General features: G+C 34.9%; 1 protein-coding gene across 1 annotated transcript; it reads right to left on the minus strand.

Moving 5' to 3' along the window:
* Positions 1 to 1,253: 1,253 nt before the first annotated feature.
* Positions 1,254 to 19,339, minus strand: LOC104412633 (RNA-binding protein 26-like). Its single transcript, XM_010023393.1, has 9 exons — positions 19,292 to 19,339; positions 18,491 to 18,619; positions 16,238 to 16,312; positions 15,514 to 15,684; positions 11,597 to 11,701; positions 9,023 to 9,232; positions 6,962 to 7,048; positions 5,201 to 5,314; positions 1,254 to 1,958 (listed from the first exon to the last, which is right to left on the minus strand). Exons 1-9 carry the CDS (start codon positions 19,337 to 19,339, stop codon positions 1,869 to 1,871), a joined length of 1,029 nt encoding a protein of 342 aa, XP_010021695.1. The 3' UTR covers positions 1,254 to 1,868.
* Positions 19,340 to 19,549: the final 210 nt, after the last annotated feature.

The following is a 19,549-nucleotide window of genomic DNA, read 5'->3' on the forward strand; positions in this document are numbered from 1 at the left end:
CACACAACAAACTGAAAATCTCTAAAATCAAACAAAAACAACAAAACCAAAACATAACAAAGAAAAATCCACAAAACAACACCAACAAACAAAAAACCTGACAAACAAAAAACCCAAAACAACCAACACACTCCCCCCTGACACACACACACCAGAAAGCCTCAAAGTAGGATCCAGGTTTCAAAACCCCCTCAAATAACTGAAGAGCACAGAACAAAAATTCTACAGCCAGAGTAATTCTCTCTAGGATGCTAGTTCTACTTTCCCCCATTCCCATTTTAGATTTATTAAAAAAAAGACATTATCTCAGACTAAAAAAAATAAAAATATATATATATGTTAGCTGAAGTACTATCCCCTGCATCTATTTGTTAAATTAAATAGTGGGTTTATCCTGTTTTCATTAAGGACTTAATGGGGAAAAGAACTCCTACCCCCAAAATCCAGAACAAAAATAAACCCCACCACTTTAATACTTACTAAATGGATTGTCTTTTGAAAACAGACCAGCAAAATGCTGCTGAATGGGAATAAAATCCTGTCTTTCTGGTAAGAGAGCCTTTATTGACAAGGACTGGGCAGTTCTCCTTCTTAAGGGAAGAACGTTCAGACCTCACAGAACACCCTATTAGAAAGGCCCAGTGAAGTATTTCTGTGGAGTATACTAACATTTCTTGTACGTACATTTTTAAATGGTGAATATACGCTATAGTGTGAACTTAGTATCTGCTGAGTGTTATTTCCAATATAGAAAAAAGTAATCAGAGCAACACACGAATAAAAAAAATGCATTAATTTACGTAGTCAATTTTTTTTCAGAATACCTACCAAGTATTCCGCTTCTCCTAATGAATTTTTCTAAAGTACATTTCAGTACTGCATATATTTGCAGGATCAAATATTCTTCTACAGTTGCACAGTGCAGGGATACAGAATAAATTCCTTATTGTTAGAATATTATTCTATTTAGCGTTTGACTTAAATCAAACAGTTTAAAATTCAGAAGCTTTTATGCAGAGTACACCTGTGTGTTAATGTAAATGAAACACCATTATGTTGAGATTTTTTTTTATATTCAATGCTATTTTAAGGTAAGTGATAGTGATTAGAGCTCCTTTTGTGAATATGGGGGTGGGGTTGCCATTTGGAATGGTCTTTTTTTTTTTCTTTTTTTTTCTTTTTTTTTTTTTTTTTTCATTTTGAAGGACCATTGCCTCAGCTTTTTTGGTTATTGCTTTTTTTTTTTCTTTTTTCTTTTCTTTTTTTTTTTTTAAGACCATTCCATTTCTTTATTTTTTAACATCTTAAAGTCATAAGGACTTATGCAAAGCAGTCATACACTTTATCATTAAAACCCATAGGTAAAATACGTACACAAATCCAACAAAAGGCTAGTACATAGTAAAGCCTAAGCATACTACTATGCAATATTATGAATACATAACTTTAGAGACTTCAGTTTAGTACTGTTATCTATTCATTTCTGAAAACATTCACAAAGATTTTAAATGCAAATTTTCATTCCGTATCTGGAATAGAACAAAAATTATCTATGTTATAACAACTTCTGGTCATTTGTGTTCGACCAATTCGGTAATTACAAAGAACCCAAAGAATTCTGTAACTTTCTGTAGAACTATGTAATAAAAACATTGCATATGTTCCTAGTATGATGTCTTTTGCAATCATTTACTGAAATGTAACTCAAACATCAATCTTTCAAAACGTATAACCGCCCAACTGCATTTTAGTCTATATCTGAATCCAACTTCATCACAAAACCCCTTTTAATACAAAGATGCAGAAGTACATTAGGTAATACTAATGCAACACAGGTGCAGTTCTGGCATTGTCATTGATTAGTTCAATCATCTTCTCCATGAACGAGATTCATTTTCCTCCTCCTCTTCATCATCATCCTGAAGCAGCGAGTCATCCACCAAAGATTCTTCCTGAAACTTCAAGAGAAAATGATATTCTGTTATGTCAGAAAATGCTAAAGACCAAAAAGCAAAACACAACTCTGTGACTCTCACAATTTAAAAAGGAACATATATATTTTTAATAGTAAAGCTTTCAAAAAATACACTGCATGTATATATATCATATACATGTATTAATGAATAGAAAATTAAACACCTTTTTTCTTTTCAATGGTCTTCAAAGTGACATACACACCTCATACTTAAACAGCTCTTTTTGGCATGTCATTCGTGCCCAAGCTGTAATGTTCCCATGGAACTTAAGATGCTATGCTGAAAAGTAATGTTAGTTTTTGCACATTCACAGTAACTATGCCTCTTTTAATCCAAGATCTTGACATACCTGTGCCACAGAAAAATAAAAGGCTGAATCTGAGACATTTTGATTTTGACAGCTTACACAAGCTTAAAACCAATATAAAGCTTTGAAATATGGGGGCAGGGAGACAGGTATTTACAAAATTTAGACAAACAATATTACTGTATTTTCAATTCCTTTCAGTAACAACATAGTAACTTGATAGACTTCACGAAACCCTGAACATTTCAGGTCAAGAGTTACAGACTTGAGAAAGGTAAAGTTGAAAAAAATCCAAAAAGAAACAGTGAATTGTTTTGATTTTTATTTACATATAGACACGGGGGTGTATAAATAAACTCTCCCATCTCAGAGCTTTTTTGACAACCACACCTATCACAGCGATTTCTGTACTAGCTAAAGAAAGGGCTAAAACACAAGGATGTCTTTGCTCAGAAAAATCTCCCAGCTGAGGGAGGAGCTTTCAACTACAGAGACACCACACCTCTGACTCAGAAGGTACCTGAACTGCAAACCACTGATAATCAAATGCTTCTGTCTACTTAGTGTTTTATACTGTTCCTAGGCATTGGTTGTTGTCTCAGTAGAGTCAACTCATTTGCTAGGCAGTCAGGTGTAGAACATAAAGCACCTAGGAAGATGAGGTGCTTTCATAATTAAGTGGATACTCAGCACGGAATTTCTAAAATATCCAAGTCCAAAACACCTACTTCATATTTGCATAAACAGACCAGGAGCCCCTCTACTCTGCTCTGATGAGACCTCACTTGGAGTACTGTGTACAGTTCTGGTGTCCTCAACATAAAAAGGACATGGAGCTGTTGAAGCAAGTCCAGAGGAGGGCCATGAGGTTGGTAAGGGGGCTGGAGCACCTCTCATATGAAGACAGGCTGAGAAAGTTGGGGCTGGAGAAGAGAAGGCTGCGTGGAGACCTCAGAGCAGCCTTCCAGTATCTGAAGGGGACCTACAAGGATGCTGGGGAGGGACTCTTCATTAGGGACTCTAGTGGTAGGACAAGGGGTAATGGGTTCAAACTTAAACAGAGGAAGTTTAGGTTAGATATAAGGAAGAAGTTCTTCACAGTGAGGGTGGTGAGGCACTGGAACAGGTTGCCCAAGGAAGTTGTGAATGCTCCATCCCTGGCGGTGTTCAAGGCCAGGCTGGATGGAGTCTTGGGTGACATGGTTTAGTGCGAGGTGTCCTGGCTGGAACTAGATGATCTTAAGGTCCTTTCCAACCCTAACTATTCTATGATTCTATGATTATTAATAATGTCACTCTGCTGAAATTATCTAGTTCCCTTTTTGTTTTCCCCCGCCAAACAACAAGGTACTTAGTTTCAGCCAAGTCTTAGGCCTGCTACCCCACTTTAGCACAGTATTCCTCAGCTGAACTAAAATGGCAGTTTAGCCATGGAAAAATGACGGAAACCTTCTTCATGTGTTTACCTACTATAAAATGAAGTTAATAAGCAGCATCACGAATTGTAGGCATGCAGAAACTCAAGACATGAGTATGACTAAAATTCAGTCCATTGACTGCATGGACCTACCCCAGACCCAATCTAGTCCTGCATAAATACTGAGTTTTAGCAATAAAACTATGTAAAATTTCTTTCATGCAATTGGTTGAGCTTCAATGCATGAACAAAACTTCTTGAACCCATCCATCTGGGACATGGGGATCATAACATTATACTTCAAATACTAACTTAAACAAATGCTAGAAGCAATACAAAGGTCCCAGAAGGAAACAATGGCATTTAAACGCAAAATCTCACAAGCATTATTGAATAGAAATCCCTCATGTACAAAAATATGGTGAAGGTTAGGAGGACTAATTCACTTGTAAAAAATTGAAATAAAATCCAATCTCACTACAGGAAGAAAACAGGAGAGCTACATTTATTTGGCTTGTTTTGAGAATAGGAAAGGGTCAGGGTTAAATACATCAATCATGTTAAATAAATAAAAAAAATCTCTTTTAATGCTTGGCCAAGTAAGAATCAAACAACACTACTAACAAAAATAAGTAAACTAACATTTTTCTATTGCACATTTGCTATTGAAAGGTTTCAGCAAGCAAGAAAATACAAAAGCAATGATCAGCTGGATTTGTCAGCCAAGATCAACTCTACACATTTTCTACAAGAATAATTAGCCAAGGAGTAACTATAGAAACAGTCTAGAGACAAATAAAACCAGTTAAAGAACAGAATCAGATCTCAAGAAAAGCGTCAGAAAAATGGTCAGAAAAAAATCCCCATAAACCAACCAAAAAATAAATGTAAATATTCCAATAATGAAATTTTTTCTTAAATAACATTACTACCCCTTTTTACTTCAATTTTGAAAATCTGGAAACTTTTAGATGAGTCCATCAATTTATGAATTACAGAAACCTGTCCCATGCAGTCTTTTCCCTGAGGTTTTTTCCCCATACCTGATGACTCCTGCTAAGGAGAAAAACCATCAGCTAAAATGGATGTATCCCACTGCCAACAAACACTTCTCAGCTGACAAGGCCTGAGGTCTTTTCGAAAATTTGTAAATCTGTCCTTTTTAACTCTGCCAGAGTAGCTAGTGCATCTTATGTTACTAACTTCATTCCCTTTCCCCTACTACCTATACCCCAGAGGTTTCCTCCTACACTCTGTGTCTTCAGGTGGGGTTAAAAGATTAGTTCACCTACCAATGAATCTGTCCTTTCCTTCCTTTATTCAGCTGAAGTGTTTGCATATCCCTGTATGCCCTTCCTTCGTTATACAAAATGGAGAAATCTCAGTGAAGTAGTTAATGAGACCTCTCAATAAGGCAGACTCCTTGCAGCAGTGGACACTATAGCAATGAGCTACATCATTATTTCATCTTAAAAAAAAAAAAACAAACAGCAATCTTACTTCTTCTTCATCAGGTTCTGCTTCTTCTGTTTCAATAGCTGACAAGCTAGCAACAGGCTTGTTCCACGCCAACTTTAGCTCTTGTCCTTTAAAACGAGATCCATGAATCGCAGCCTAGAACAAGTTTTACATTTTAGTTATCTATTCTCTCTCTCTCTCTCTCTTTATATATATACATATCTAGTCTTTGCCAAGGGAAAAAGTAACTTCAGTAATACTTAAATGCCAGAAATAAACCAATAGCCAGCTTTTTCAGAAGAAAATTCAAGCTGTAGTATGTTCATACTGAATTACCATTAATAGGTTAGAACAAAACAACTTCATTCACTACATACAGAATTCACATATCCTTTCAGGAAAATGATCAAAATATATTCAGAATAAAATCAGCTTGTAAAACCATAAATCATTTGGTGATGTGGGCAAAATACTGAACCAACACCTTCTGGTTTTTAGTGTTATCTTGATGGTTCTTCACCTTTCAAAGATGGACACAAAAATGTTAATGCATAACTTACTGGAAGATGTAAGACATCCCACAAACAAATGATTTAGTATATTTAAAAAAAAACCAAAACAACCCAAGTAAAACAAAAACAACTAAAAAAGCCCCTCTGTGATCACAATTTAATCTACTGGAAAATGTTCCACTTCCTGTAAAGCCATTGTAACTGAAATGTAAAAGTTTTTAACATATGGGATATTCATGCCTTTCGACGTACCAGCTGCATTAAGTGGCTGCTTTGGAAATACTATGTTCAAATTAAAGTAACATGAATGAACATAAATCAGCGTTAGCAACATTCCGAAATAACCGTCATGGTCACAAAAGATTTATAGTACAATCTGAAAGCACAGCATAATGTGAAATGTAGAAACAATTACATGTTCAATGACATCTGAACATGAATTGTGTGATATTAAAGTCCCCAGGTATAAATTTTAAATCTGTACATATAAATTTATGATAAATTTAAAAGATTCTATGCTTATTAAAATGCAGCTCAGGAGCTTTTTGTCCATGGTCTCATCACAATGTCACACAACTACAATTTTTAAAAGTACTTATATGTGACACTCAGGTACAGAAACAACTTGTAATCTTTGCAAGAAATTACTACTACATAAAAATGCAACATTTTACAATTGGGAATCCTCCTCTTCCTTCCAGGCGAGAACATATATATTCATAAAGCATAGAACTATTTCCATTTAAGAAGATAAAATATTAACTGCATTTACTTCACAATTGGCCTCAACAGAGGTTTTAATGATTACCTTCTACAAATTCTCCAATTGCCAGTCTTAAAGTCTGCCTTAGTAGTAAACACAGAAATTCCAGTAGAAATGTATTTAATATATAAAACTATCTTAAGGAAAACACAGATTTCACTATATTTGATCAAAGCCAGTTTTCATAAAATTTTAATTTAAAACTGAAGGTGCAATTAGACACAAAGTCTTTTGAAATTAAAAAGTTTTAATGCTAATTAGAATGTGGACACCACAAACAAAAACTGTTTCTCTTAATTTCTCTTACATCCTGTACTTGAGTTTCCTATAAACGTCCTCATTTCCTAAGTATTCCAGTAATATGCTGTTCTGACAATTTGTTTAATCTTGAATTAAACTTGTGTGTCAGACTTCTTTTAAAATGTTTAAAAATAATTAGCAGTATTACATTTAATCAAATACAGAAGTAAAATGTAACTAGAAAGTAGGTGAATGTTGCAGAGTATTTTCAACAACGACTTTACTCACAGCTTCAGCTTCTGCTCTTGTTTTAAAGGTAATCACTGCATGGAGAGAAGAGTCATCTATCTGGCAATCTTCAATGTCACCATATTGCTTTTAATAAAGAAATATAAAAAAAAAAAAAAGCTCAGTGAAATAGTTCTCCACCTCTAAAAATCCTATCCTAAATCAAATGCCTTCAAAAATCATATAAATTTAAAAGAGCGTGGCTTTCATTTCATAGCTTTAATGCCAATCAGAGTACTTGTCTTTCAAGGAATACCGTTACTTTTACTTGCATTTCTAAAACACAAAAGTGCTGTAGTGTCTGGACTTCCGTATTGCAAACATATAGGTATGAAGTAAAATCGTAACAGAAAAAGAGGTTGTTCTGCTTCAGTACTTCTCTCTTGATCAGAAAGAAGGAGTCTTGAATTCCATTAATCTGTTCTGAAACTCTTCCACAAAAATATTTGTTAGACACAGGGACTGTAGCAAAAGTTTCAAAACTTAAGAACCTGACCCATCTATTCCTGTAATTGCCACTCTAGTACTGCTACCTTTCATGTGCCACCTCTGGAAGCTGCAATGCTAAATATATCTGTAGAGGTGCAGTGCACTGCTGATGTGCAGAGTTTTAGTATCATAATAGAAACAGAAAATACAGCTCAGTATTTCTATGGAATTTGGAGTAAGTTTAAAACAGCAAATGCACAACCTGCAAAACAAAATAATTTATATTTTTTCTCAGTGTTATACTACTAACACTGTGAATAGAATTTTATTTGTTGATGCTAGTGAGGTTTTTTTTTGTTAACGCTTTTGTTCATTAGAAATAGTAAGTTTAATACTGCAATAAAAACAAAGTATAAGAAAATACTAAGTTCTGAGCAAATTTATGACCATAAACTGACACTACAGAGCAAACTTTTAACAGTAGCAGATTTTCTGTTTCCATCTTTATAGTCTTTGCATAGAAGTACATACTGAAATAAAATATACAAAAGGTGACCAGCAGAATTTACTTTAGCAATATTCATAAAGCATATTACATCACGATGTAATGTTGTAGATTAAAAATAATTTTTTTCTTATACTTCTGGAAATTGGACTCAGAAACATCCTATGGTCGAGCAAGTGATTGTATTGCTTCATTTTAAAATTACATGTTCTTAGCTTTACATGAAAAATTTGTCAAGTCATTGCTCAGAAGTTCAGTCCATCGTACATCTCTATAGGAAGTACTCATAACCAAAACCCAATGGGAAGGGGTGGCAGAATGGCAGATGAAGATTCACACAATTTATGCCACTAGATATTCTTAGCATTTATTCCACAAAATAAACAAGTTTCCTTTTATTATAACCTTTTTTAATGGAGAGGGTTTAGAAATGTATGTTGATTTCTCACTTGTTTGCAAGTAAAAATCTACTAAAAATTATGTATCCCAATTTACTACTGTTAAGACTAAAACCAGGGGGAAAAACAAAAAAAAAAAGGTGGGGGGAGGTAGAAAAAGCTCTGATTTCTTAAGCTTAGAGACATGAATAGATGGAAAACCTCTGGCTGCCCTGCCAAACGTAGTTGCCCAATTCTCATCTTGATTCTTAAATTCAGAAAGCTAGGCAAAAGCACCGAAAATTTTCAGTGACAATTTTCATTAAGCACTTGTTAAGGTACTTCAATAAAGATAAACTGACTTCACATATTTAAAGTTTGTCACAGAATCAGTCTTTTTTCTCACCATCACTTCAAATACTTTATTTGCCTAAAACATTTTAACAATTTTACATATATCCTGAACAAATTAATATTTTAAGTCATTATTTTGTATTCCACATTTCCTTTCTTTTTAAGAAAAAGAACAAGCCTTGTAAATGCTATGCAGTTACAGTTACAACTAGCTGAATCAATGGTGTAATTTCTCTGTTTCACCTTTTACAGATGCATCCTTTTTCCATGAAAAAGTATATCATGCTAGAGATTCATACCTAAATAATATTTCCAGATTAACTGAATCAAGAGAAAACAACTCCTTCAATAGAAGAACATCATCCAAAGAACAGAAAAAGTGAAGTTGCCACATACCGCAAAATGAGGAAGAAGATCTTCTCTATCACTTTCTGTAAATGCAGAGATTTCTAATGCCCTAGGCCGATGATCCACAACTGCATGCACAGGAACGCCTCTGCCTCTACCCCGGCCTCGTATTCCTCTACCTCTGCTACGTGATGCACCCCGACCTCTTGCATGAACCCCTCTACCACGAACTGAAGAAAGAATCCCTCGTTTGGCAGCCTAAGATGTTTATACATAACATATTGATGTATTAAAAGTCATAATTAAATATTTAGACAAAATTACAAACATATTATCTTATGTTTCCTATAAACATCTCCAAACAAGACTCAAAAGGAGCAGCCTACAGGTCTTAAAGTACCAAAAGGTGAACATGTCAGTAACATTGAAAAGCCAAGATTGTTAATAATTAAACAGATCAAAAATAGAATGGAAAAAGGAAGAGAGAACCAGGTATTAAAACCAGATATCAAAAGAGCCCTTATCTGTGAAAATAATTCCTCACAGAAGAAAGGCACTGCTGTACAACATTTGTAAATTCATTAGCAAATTTATTTGATGTGGTGACTAACTACTCAATTTGTCTCTTTAATTTCATCTCTTGTCTCTGAACATCTAGCCAGGATTTTTATTCTGACCAGAATTAATGCAGTGTAATAGCTTTTGGTCACAGAACTGTGAGGCAGGAAACAGAGGCTCTAAAAAGTGCCTCCAAGGACAAAAAATTTGGCTCTACATACTTACTAATTTCCACTCCCACCTGTGTATCCCTTCTAAAGAACTGGCATGCACTCTCCAAGAAAAGTCAAAAGGCCGATGACAGTATCTCTGACAGCCATTTGAAAAGTAATTTGCAAAAGTTATTGTAAGTTTCAAAAAAGCACTTTCAAGGATTTAATTTCATCATTTATAACACAGAAAAAAAAATTTTCAGCACAAACAGATCTGCTATAGGAATAAAATATTAAATGAAATCTGTAACAATGTTTTTAACATATCCTACTGTGGTTACAACTCAAACACTGATAACAGTACTTTAACGCATGCCAGTGATATTACTCGTAAGAAGCTCAAATTTGTTACAGCTTTATTCCCAAAATTATTCAGATAATTTTACAGTAGTATGTAGTTCCGCAGTTCACTTTTTGTGCGTGTGTGTGTGCGTGTGTCTGAAGAGAAACCTGCAGGTTCTGGTGTTTTTTAACATTTTTAAATGGTTAAATGAATAATCCAGAAAGTTAAAGATTATGCTAACTCAACAATCAAGCTGTATACTGCTTGGGTTTTCTCACAATAAAAGCATGGTCACCTGGAACAGAACAGCAGGTTAGAAGGCACAGAAGCGACACGATTATTTTGAGAGTCAAAGTCACAAAGAGAATGTGTGAATAGAAGTTCTTCTCAAGAATTTGTAAGAATACCGAATAATCAAACAAACATCAAGAGGAAAAAACCCCATATCCCTCCTGTAAATTATACAAGGGATACATCTTATGCTGTTTTCTGAAACACACAGGTATGCCTTACTAATAATCCTGTTTTTTTCTATCTACTTCGATCAGTATTTGGTAAAGGTTTCAGAATATACCTTCTAGTAGCATTTTCTAAAGTGTAAAATTTATAAATAAGCTTTCAAGACACTTGTGAAATATTATTCACCATCAGAATACATATTAATAACATAAGCTTTTTTGTCATCTCCACTGAATTGGTTTGGCTTATTAACAACCTTATTTTCAATTACCAAAGCTGCATTACAACTTTATTTTAAAGTAAGATTTTAATGCAACTTAAGCATATGTATGTGCACTGTGTTCATATGTAGCTACACATAAGACATAACCACACTTCATTAAGACAAAAGGGACTTAAGCGACACAGCAGCCTGCTTAACAGTAAAAAGAGATAAGGTTATCATGCAATTAAGTAGATATTACACAATCAGATAAGCAAGACAGTGTAATATAACACAGAGCAACACCCACAGCATTCAGAATTTCTCAAAATGAGACACAGATATTGAATATCTTGCACAACCTTGCAATTTTTTAAAAAGGGAATACTTTTAAGTACGGTTCTAAATATTGAATGCTTCTTGAAACACTGTATTTGGTTTCGGTAAATCCTCCTTCTCCTGAAACCAATGCTGTAATATTAATTACTTTTGGCACTTCAACTTCTTTTGGTTAATCTTATTAAGAGAATGCTAACATTTAAGAATAAAAGATCAAACAGTGGTTTTTAATTCCTTTATATCAAACACAACATCACCTACAGGCAACAATTCAAAAACACTCCATGCTCTCAAGGAAGTATTACTACCACAAATCTGTAAAATATCATGTCATGTAACAGTTACAGAATTTAACTAGATTAGCCATCAAGCTTGAAGACACTATTTCTCTACCCTCAGTGGAATTAGAAGCTAATTTTTTAAAACATAACTGCTAATTGCCTCCATCTACATACAACTTAATATTGCACTCCGGAAAAAATAGTTTATGATACAATAGGTGAGTTAATAAACATACACGAAAATATTTGATTAAAAGTCAATTGCTACAAAAGAAGAAACAAACATACTTCCAGCTGCAGCTCTGTATATTTTCGTCTTAATTCAGTAACTTCCTCCCCAGCTTGCATCTTCTTGTATAAATCCAGTTCAGTATCTAGTAACTCTTTCTGCATCTAAGAAATTGTTACAGTAAATTATTAGTTCCACAGTTCACATTTGCTACTGAGGAAACAACATGCCGTTAAGACCCAGGAATCTACTGCTATGCACCTATGAGCAGGGTATTTCAGAAATACGCAGCGATTTAAAGGTTGGCCAGTGCTGGCCTCTGGGTAAGGTACAAGACTGCCATAGCACCTCTCTATCTGGAAAAGAGATTCCTAGGAACTGTAAGGAAAGAGAATTTGAAAACTAGAAGCTGTAGCTTCTGTAAGGTTTTAAATTTAACCAAGTTGTGACTTATGCTCTACCTCTGCAGGTATACTGCTTACTATGTTAGGTTCCCACCTTCAAAAACAAACAAAGCCCAAGTTTAGGAGCCTTCTTGGCAAGATAAAACTTCAATGTGTAGTAGTATTGTTTCTGAGCTTGGTGATGTCAAACCTTTTGGACTATCACAGAAAGCCAAAGCCAATGGAATTTTTTCTAAACTAAATGAAATAGAAAAAATGCAAAATTACATGATAGTGATGATGCGATAAAAAAAGATTCTACAAAAAAGAAAAAAGAAGTAAAATTATGAACGCGAAATCTATAATCAGACTGGAGAATAAGTATCTAAGTTTATCACAGTTCTATGATGCAAAAGCACAAACGGTAGTTCTATTCAGACCACAGTAGGACAAAACAAAAAAAAAAAAAAACAAAAAAAAAAAAAAAAAAAAAAAAAAAAAAAAAAAAAACCCAAACCCCAGTAACAAGGCCTCTGTTAATAAAAGGTTGGTCTCTGATGCACCTGGAGTTACCTTCCAGCACAAACTACCTTAAAAAAAAATAATCTATTATAAAGTTCTAAAACATATACAAAACCAAAAGGTGTCTCTGAACACAAATCTAGGCATGTTCATTGCAACCATTGAGGTGCAGGTTCTGGTGCAGGTGCAGGTAATGGCTTATGTAACCATCAATATTTTATTTGAAGTTCTGTTCCAAATAGAAAACTTTCTACAGCAGCCAAATGTTCCAGTGACATCACAAATGAATGATAAAATTATAGATGATTGTGAAACAATTTTACATTTATACCCATGAATTCGAAGCCACAGCATGTAATGTATTCAAAGGCTGGTTTTCAAGAGATAAAGGTTTCACATTGTGATAACTGGAAACCAAGTATCATAACTGAATGACAAAGCGGGGTTTGGTTTGGATTTTTTTCCCCTGGAAACTTCAAAAGAAAAAAAAAAAAGCTGTATTATTCAACTGACAACTTATTCAACCTGACCCCCGTTTAGCCCCATTCTATGATTATCTACAGCAACCACAAAAAAAAAAATCCATTACCTCCTGTATAATAGTTTTCAAAGTTTTCACAATTGGAAACAGTGTTTCTTTCAAATCTCACTGTGCTGCAACACACCAATGACATGGCAACACAAGGACTTCTGAAATTTAGTAATGACCAGCAAGCAGTTAGAACTCACAAAGGGAGGGATCAGGCCCAGTTGGCATGGGTTCATGAAGGGCAGGTCCTGCCTGCCCAACCTGATTTCCTTCTATGATAAGGTGGCCCACCTGGGGCAGGAGGAACCTCCTGCATTTCAACAAAGGAAAATGCCATGTTCTGCACCTGAGGAGGAATAACCCCAGCCACCAGTATAGGATGGGGGCTGCCCAGATGAAAAAGACCTGAGTGGTCCTGGTAGCAGGAAAGAAATTCAACATGAGCCAGCAATTTTCTCCTCGTGGCAGAAGTGGCCAACAGCCTCCTGGAGTGCACTAGGAAGAGCACCACCAGCAGGTCAAGGGAGGTGATCCTTCTCCTCTGCTCTGCAGCAGTGAGGCCACACATGGCTGCTGCATCCAGTTCCAGGCTCCCCAGCACACAAGAGAGGTACTGGAGAGAGACCACCAAAAGGCCACAGAGATGATTAAGGGACTGAAGCATCTACTGTATGAGCAGAGGCTGACAGAACTGCGATTATTTAACTTCAGGAAGAGAAGGTGGCAGGGGGGATCTTATCTACATATATAAATACTGTGTATGAATGAATCCAGGCTCTTCTCAGGGGCAGCTAGTGATGGAACAAGACAATCCCCAGAGACCCTTTCTAATCTCAACCACTTTTAGCAATTTTGAGTTATCAGATGATTTTCTTGTCCACTTCAAGAATTTACTGGAACACTCTCAGGGTAAAATAATTGTCATGGGTTAAAATGCTGCATTGAAGTTTTCTGGTCAAGCTTCTTCATTTCTATGGATCTGGATTCATTTCCTTGCATGCAACAAAACTGATATAAACTATTTTCTCCTGTTCAAATTTATGAAGCACTGTACACCTCCAGTAGAAGAGCATTCCTCAAAACAATGAGGCTTTAACAACCAAATGCAGCTTTAAAAATATTGCCAATTTCTAAGACTTTCATAGTTCAAATTCACAGACAGGTAATTTCCTTCACATTCCTCAGAAATGTTTTCTCACCAGGCAACATCCACTCTCTCAAAAACCAAACAAAAACTATCTTCTCACCCCCAAAAGAGAGTTTAACCTTGTTATAGCAGTGCCTGAATTTTGGCATTATTACCCTTAGTTCCCCCCCTAAACCACAGTAGAATATTCCACTGAAATCGAAATTGTTTTAAGAGGTATAAACTGACCTCCAGACATAACAATCTACACCCACTTACAGAATAAAAATATGCTGCTGCAACTTTTACTGGATAGTGACGTAAGAAGCTACAGTGAGTACATACAGGTCATTTCAGTATTTCTTTTTCATATTTCTTTTAAAAACTGTACATCACTAATTTACACTGCTCTTTTAATGCCTACATTTCTACGTAAAATAAAGCAGAAGAGCTGCTTCAAACTGAGACTTAATAATCCATTTAAATTAAATCTGGGCTGTAACGTTAAAACAGAATCACAAACTTTAGAAGACTGAGTATTCTGAAGATTTAAGAACTGAAAACAGCAAGAACAGACTTTTTTCTTTACTGGAAAATACACTATACAAGAATCTGCTCTTCTATTAGTATGAACTTCCTCACTTGATAAATCAAGAAAAGCTTGTGATATATCTAAAGAACATTAATCGGTTTCTTAAAACATTATTTCTCAAAGTCTTGCTTAATTCTTAATCACCTTGTGACGTGCTTAGGAACAAATTCTTTATAAAGAGCAAAATACTGCATTTTAAAAAGGTAATACAACCTTAAAGCAGTTGGGAAACTGGTTATAGCCATATGCCAACATGAATGATAGCAGAGAAGAGAAACTCCTCTTACAGGTACAACCCAAATATGGGTAGCTAGATAAAGGAAAACTGAACAGTGTAACCTTTAATCTAAAAAGCTTAATATACTGAAACATTTCAGTGACATGAAAAGTCCCTGGACATTATGTACCAGTACAGTAGTCAACTAGTTTCATGAAGCAGTTTGTTTTGTATATGAAATCTGTGTTGCATAATGATAACCCTTTTGCATAAGAAATCCTACTTCCAAGATTTCTATGAAAAATGTAAAAAGCAACAGACGATACACAAAAGATCGGGTAAGGCAAAAGAAGTAAGATTTTTGTTTTGGTTTTTGATTTTCCAGATGATGTAATACCTGTGTAACAATGGGTAAACATTTTAGAAAATGGCACAGTTTTAAAATTAACTATGTTAGTTTAAAAATAAGGTAAAACCAACCTCCCTTCAAAGATGACTTTTAAACCAGTATGGTTTTAAATACTGCTGATGTGTCTGCATATTTTTAATTCTGCTGACATAGGCATGAGAACTTGTCTTATTAAAAAGCTGACCAAAACTTGAGTACCTGAGTCTTAGTTTTCATGCTTTTTAAAGGAGTCCCTCCTCCTGGTGATACACCTTTTAATTCATCCTTTAACTTGGTAATGCTATTAGTCAAAATTTCCAGTGTTTTCATGATTTCTGCTTTGTCTTCTGACTTCATGGCTTTATTCTTCTCCAGCTTTGAAATCAACATCTGTTCAATTCAAAAAGACAAAACAAAATGTTTTTACTTAGCAACTACTATTAGTTTTCCAGCACTCAGTATTGCATGACTTTTGTTGTGATCTTCAAACTCAATATATAGGGTTTTAATGGCTTGTAGTAAGTTAAGCACTTTATCTGAATCTCTGATTAATTATTTGCTAATGAACATCTAGTATCTCCATTTCACTTGGACAGATTTGCTCAACAGACTTAAATAAATGCAATTTTTACATTTTTACTCCTAAGCAAAGTGCAGTCATGCATCACTTTTCTACACCTGCTCAAGTAGAATACTCAGGCTTTCATTTCTCCCAAAAAAAACATATGCATGCTGCACCCAAATTAGGCAATTTTAACTAAAATTGCTCCTAACTAACAAGACAAACTATCTTAAACCTTAAAATCATGTGGTAATACCATTCTAAGAGAATGCTTATTTTATGGCCAGTTTTGCAGCTCATGCTTACAAATTCTGAAATACTTTCTAGTGAACTGCGATTTTACAATTGAATTGCCCACTTTCTTTAACGGTAACCTTTTACCTTCTGTGTTTCAATGTGTTTTTCTAAGATTTCTTGCTTCTTTTTTCTCACATCTTGTTGAAGTCGTAATGCATCCTAGAAGCATAAAAAAATCATAGAAAGTTTCTGGATTTTGAAAAATAATGCCAGAAGAATAACACAGTGTACCTGACAACTCTACAGCAGTAATTTACAACACATTTTGAAAACAATGTATCACCAAATGAGCAATAGGTCTAATATCTTTCTTAGTCTGATCTGTGCTGGGAAGACTGCATTATTACTTACGTACAAAGTAAATGCAGAAGTCCGCTGAAAGCTGAAAGGCAATATAATACACTAGTGCAAGAGGTACAACCTACAAGAGCTCAAATGTGTAAGGTCAGTATCTTGAAATCAACTGCAAATCAAGTCCATCAATTAAATCACATTCTCCAGTACAGCTCCAAGCAAAGAGAAAATACATCCTGTTTTCTAAAACTAATGCGTTACCAAATGAAACTCATCTCTTCTGCATCTGACTACTGTAACTTGGAAGTAACAAGTACTACCACCTAATCTGCTAAAAACAGAAACTTGACATTGCAATGGGCAAACCAGAATTAACTGAAACTGATAAATTTGTGATATATTTGACTCAAAAGGAGAAGCAAGAGGAAATGCCACAGCTGCTGTGCTCAGCTCCTATTAATGCTGCTTAAGAAAGCAACTACATCTTGCTCTCAGGTACTGAATGTAGAGGTCTTAGCAGGATACTTGCAGAAAATAATTAAGAGCACTTGCAGAAAACAATAAAGAGCTTTGATATCAACATATTTAATGGGATAAAAGGAGGAGAGGCAGAAGACGATTTTGCACCTCTAGATTATGGATCAACTGGGGTCAGATTGGAAGTGGATTATTTTATACAAAGAGTGTAAATGCACAACAGCCATAAAAAAAAAAAAAACAGTAAAGTTTCTGTATGTCTTCACAAATATTGACAAATTCTGCTGCATGAAATGTTAGTTTTGCAATCCAGTGTGCAATCTTTTTTCTGAAGGGAAAAGGAAGATAAGACAAGTGGATGAATGCTAAGAAAAACTAGGGAGAAAGGAGGAAAGATGGGAGGCAGTCCCACAAAATCATATTTTTCTACAAGTACTAGTATATTGTAACAGAAATCTCTGAGCAGAGGAAGGAGCAGAAGAGCACATGAAAAAAAGAGCCAATCACTTAGCATGTCTTCAGTGTCTTCTCTCAAAAAAAAAACCCCCAAAAAACAAAAACCAAATTACCAAAACCCTACAGCTGTTATGAGCCAATTTTATTACAAGGTTTTTGCCATTTCACAGGCATTTAGCATCTTAACTTGCAAGGTAAAGCTTCTATTTCTGAAAAATATGTTTGAGGGGACAAATATTAAATGAAATCCCAAAATTAGAAGTAATTTCTTTAAAGTCTGAACCAATGTCACAATGGACATGCAGTTACAAACTGCTATTTCAAATTATATTAGACATATGTTACATAAGTTTACCAACAGGCTGAAACCTTTGTTTAATGGTTATCCTGATTTCAATGTGTTTGTTTGAACCAAACTTAGTATTGAACTCTTAATTTCTGGTTTGAAACCAGCCAGACAAACATCCTGTATTTAGTTTTTCTAAATTAGAAGAATAAATCTGGAAAAAAGGAGGTTTACTGGCCTTTTCTGAAAATTCTAAGCAAGCTAAATTACAAGTGAGCAAGCTATTCAATGCCAAATGCATTTTTGTTGCATTTCCCCTCTAACAAAAAGAGAAAACTTAGTACTACACAAAAAGTAAAAATGGATGCAGTAGACTTATAGTTTGGAAACAACAAATTGCAGGGTTACACAGTTATTAGCTCTCTCAAGTGAAGAAAATTTTGGTCTCAAGTACAAAATACGCTGAGAATAAAGGCCAGTTCCAGAAGGTCTTAAGAGAGAAGAAAAGTGACTATGCTATACTCCCTTCTCACTCACAACAGACAATTTGTGCCTCAACATGGAAATCCTGCTTGCAGGAGAAAGCGTTTCACATTTTGAACTTGAGAGCTTTAAACCTGCTTACACTGTCTGAACATAGACTGAAAAAACCTAGGAAAACCATGCTGAATTTTCTTGTCCTTTGAAAAGAAACCATCATAGTGAATGTAATCTTGTAACTAGTTTCATCTACGCTCTTGAGATGAATATACATAGTTCACTATCTCTGGTGGTCACAAGTTCCCAATCTAGGTCCATTTTATAAAGAAGTATATTCAATTTACCTGTTTTTTCTTCTGTGCTTCATTAGAGTCTAGCACGGAAGTGGAAACAACAGGCAAAGATTTCTGTGCTGCCTTCAAAGCAGCAGGGTTGTACACAGTTTTTGTCAAGCCAGTAGAAGTGGATAAAACCTATAGGAGGAAATCATTTTATTTTTTTGCCAGTGAATTTCAGTTTCTTTTAAAAAAACACGAGTGCTTAAAAATACATAAGCATCTTTTCTTTTGACTGTTTTGATGATATGGAATATAAAAATTTGGTGTAAGAACTATATTTGGAGTTGCTGAAGTCAAACATTTTTTAAAGAGGCAGCACCACATCAGATATGCACTGTTGATAAACATCAGATTAAAAATCCTTTCCACTGAGATGTCCTATGTACTTCCAGGTTTCAAATACATAAAATTTTATGTATTTGAGCATAATTCAGGAAACAGAAGACTGAGATTTTCCAAAGAATAACCAAAGTCTTTCTTTTTTTGGAGTTTAAAATGCAATTTTTCATGGCTTCGTGAGTTTTCCGATCAAAAATTCTATGTAATTTTAGAGACTAAGGTCCCAAGTAGATACAGTAGTTCCTTTTCATATTCAGTTTATGCAAAGCAGAGCTTGCACAATCAACAAGAAGTAACTCAAATATAGGGAAGTCTTCAACATCATACAGTAAAGGCAAAGAATATTATGTCTCTCTGTTCTCTTTCCTACATTTGTAATGAGGTATGAAATTTCTCCCCAACTTACTGAGAACACAGTTGTCAGCTTTAGAAGCTGTCTAGAGTACACTATGTACACCTACACAATACCTGAAGATCTGGACTATTCCGTTTACTTAGGCTGTTCCTTAAGCACATTATGGCCATATTAGTATTGAAAAATCCATGGCTAACTGCTAGAAATAATATAGGCATGATCTTGTCCACCCTGTTAGCAAATCACAGCAATTATGCAATTGGTATAATTTCCAGAAGTTTAAAAATACTTTATGTATGTGTGCAAAATTAAAAGATACATGCAGAGCCTACTGGTCAACATGCACTCCATCAAGTAAGACATGATGCCCA

Source organism: Nestor notabilis, unplaced genomic scaffold (assembly GCF_000696875.1).
Source record: "Nestor notabilis isolate BGI_N333 unplaced genomic scaffold, ASM69687v1 scaffold30421, whole genome shotgun sequence".
Classification (NCBI taxonomy): Eukaryota; Metazoa; Chordata; class Aves; order Psittaciformes; family Psittacidae; genus Nestor; species Nestor notabilis.

Excerpts from the sequence above, each read along its gene's own strand:
- LOC104412633 (XM_010023393.1), bottom strand. The coding sequence starts at position 19,339 with ATGTGCTTAAGGAACAGCCTAAGTAAACGGAATAGTCCAGATCTTCAG. Across the intron at positions 18,620-19,291 it reads GGAATAGTCCAGATCTTCAG|GTTTTATCCACTTCTACTGG; the intron begins GTATTGTGTAGG and ends TTCCTCCTATAG. Across the intron at positions 15,685-16,237 it reads AACACATTGAAACACAGAAG|ATGTTGATTTCAAAGCTGGA; the intron begins GTAAAAGGTTAC and ends TGAATTGAACAG.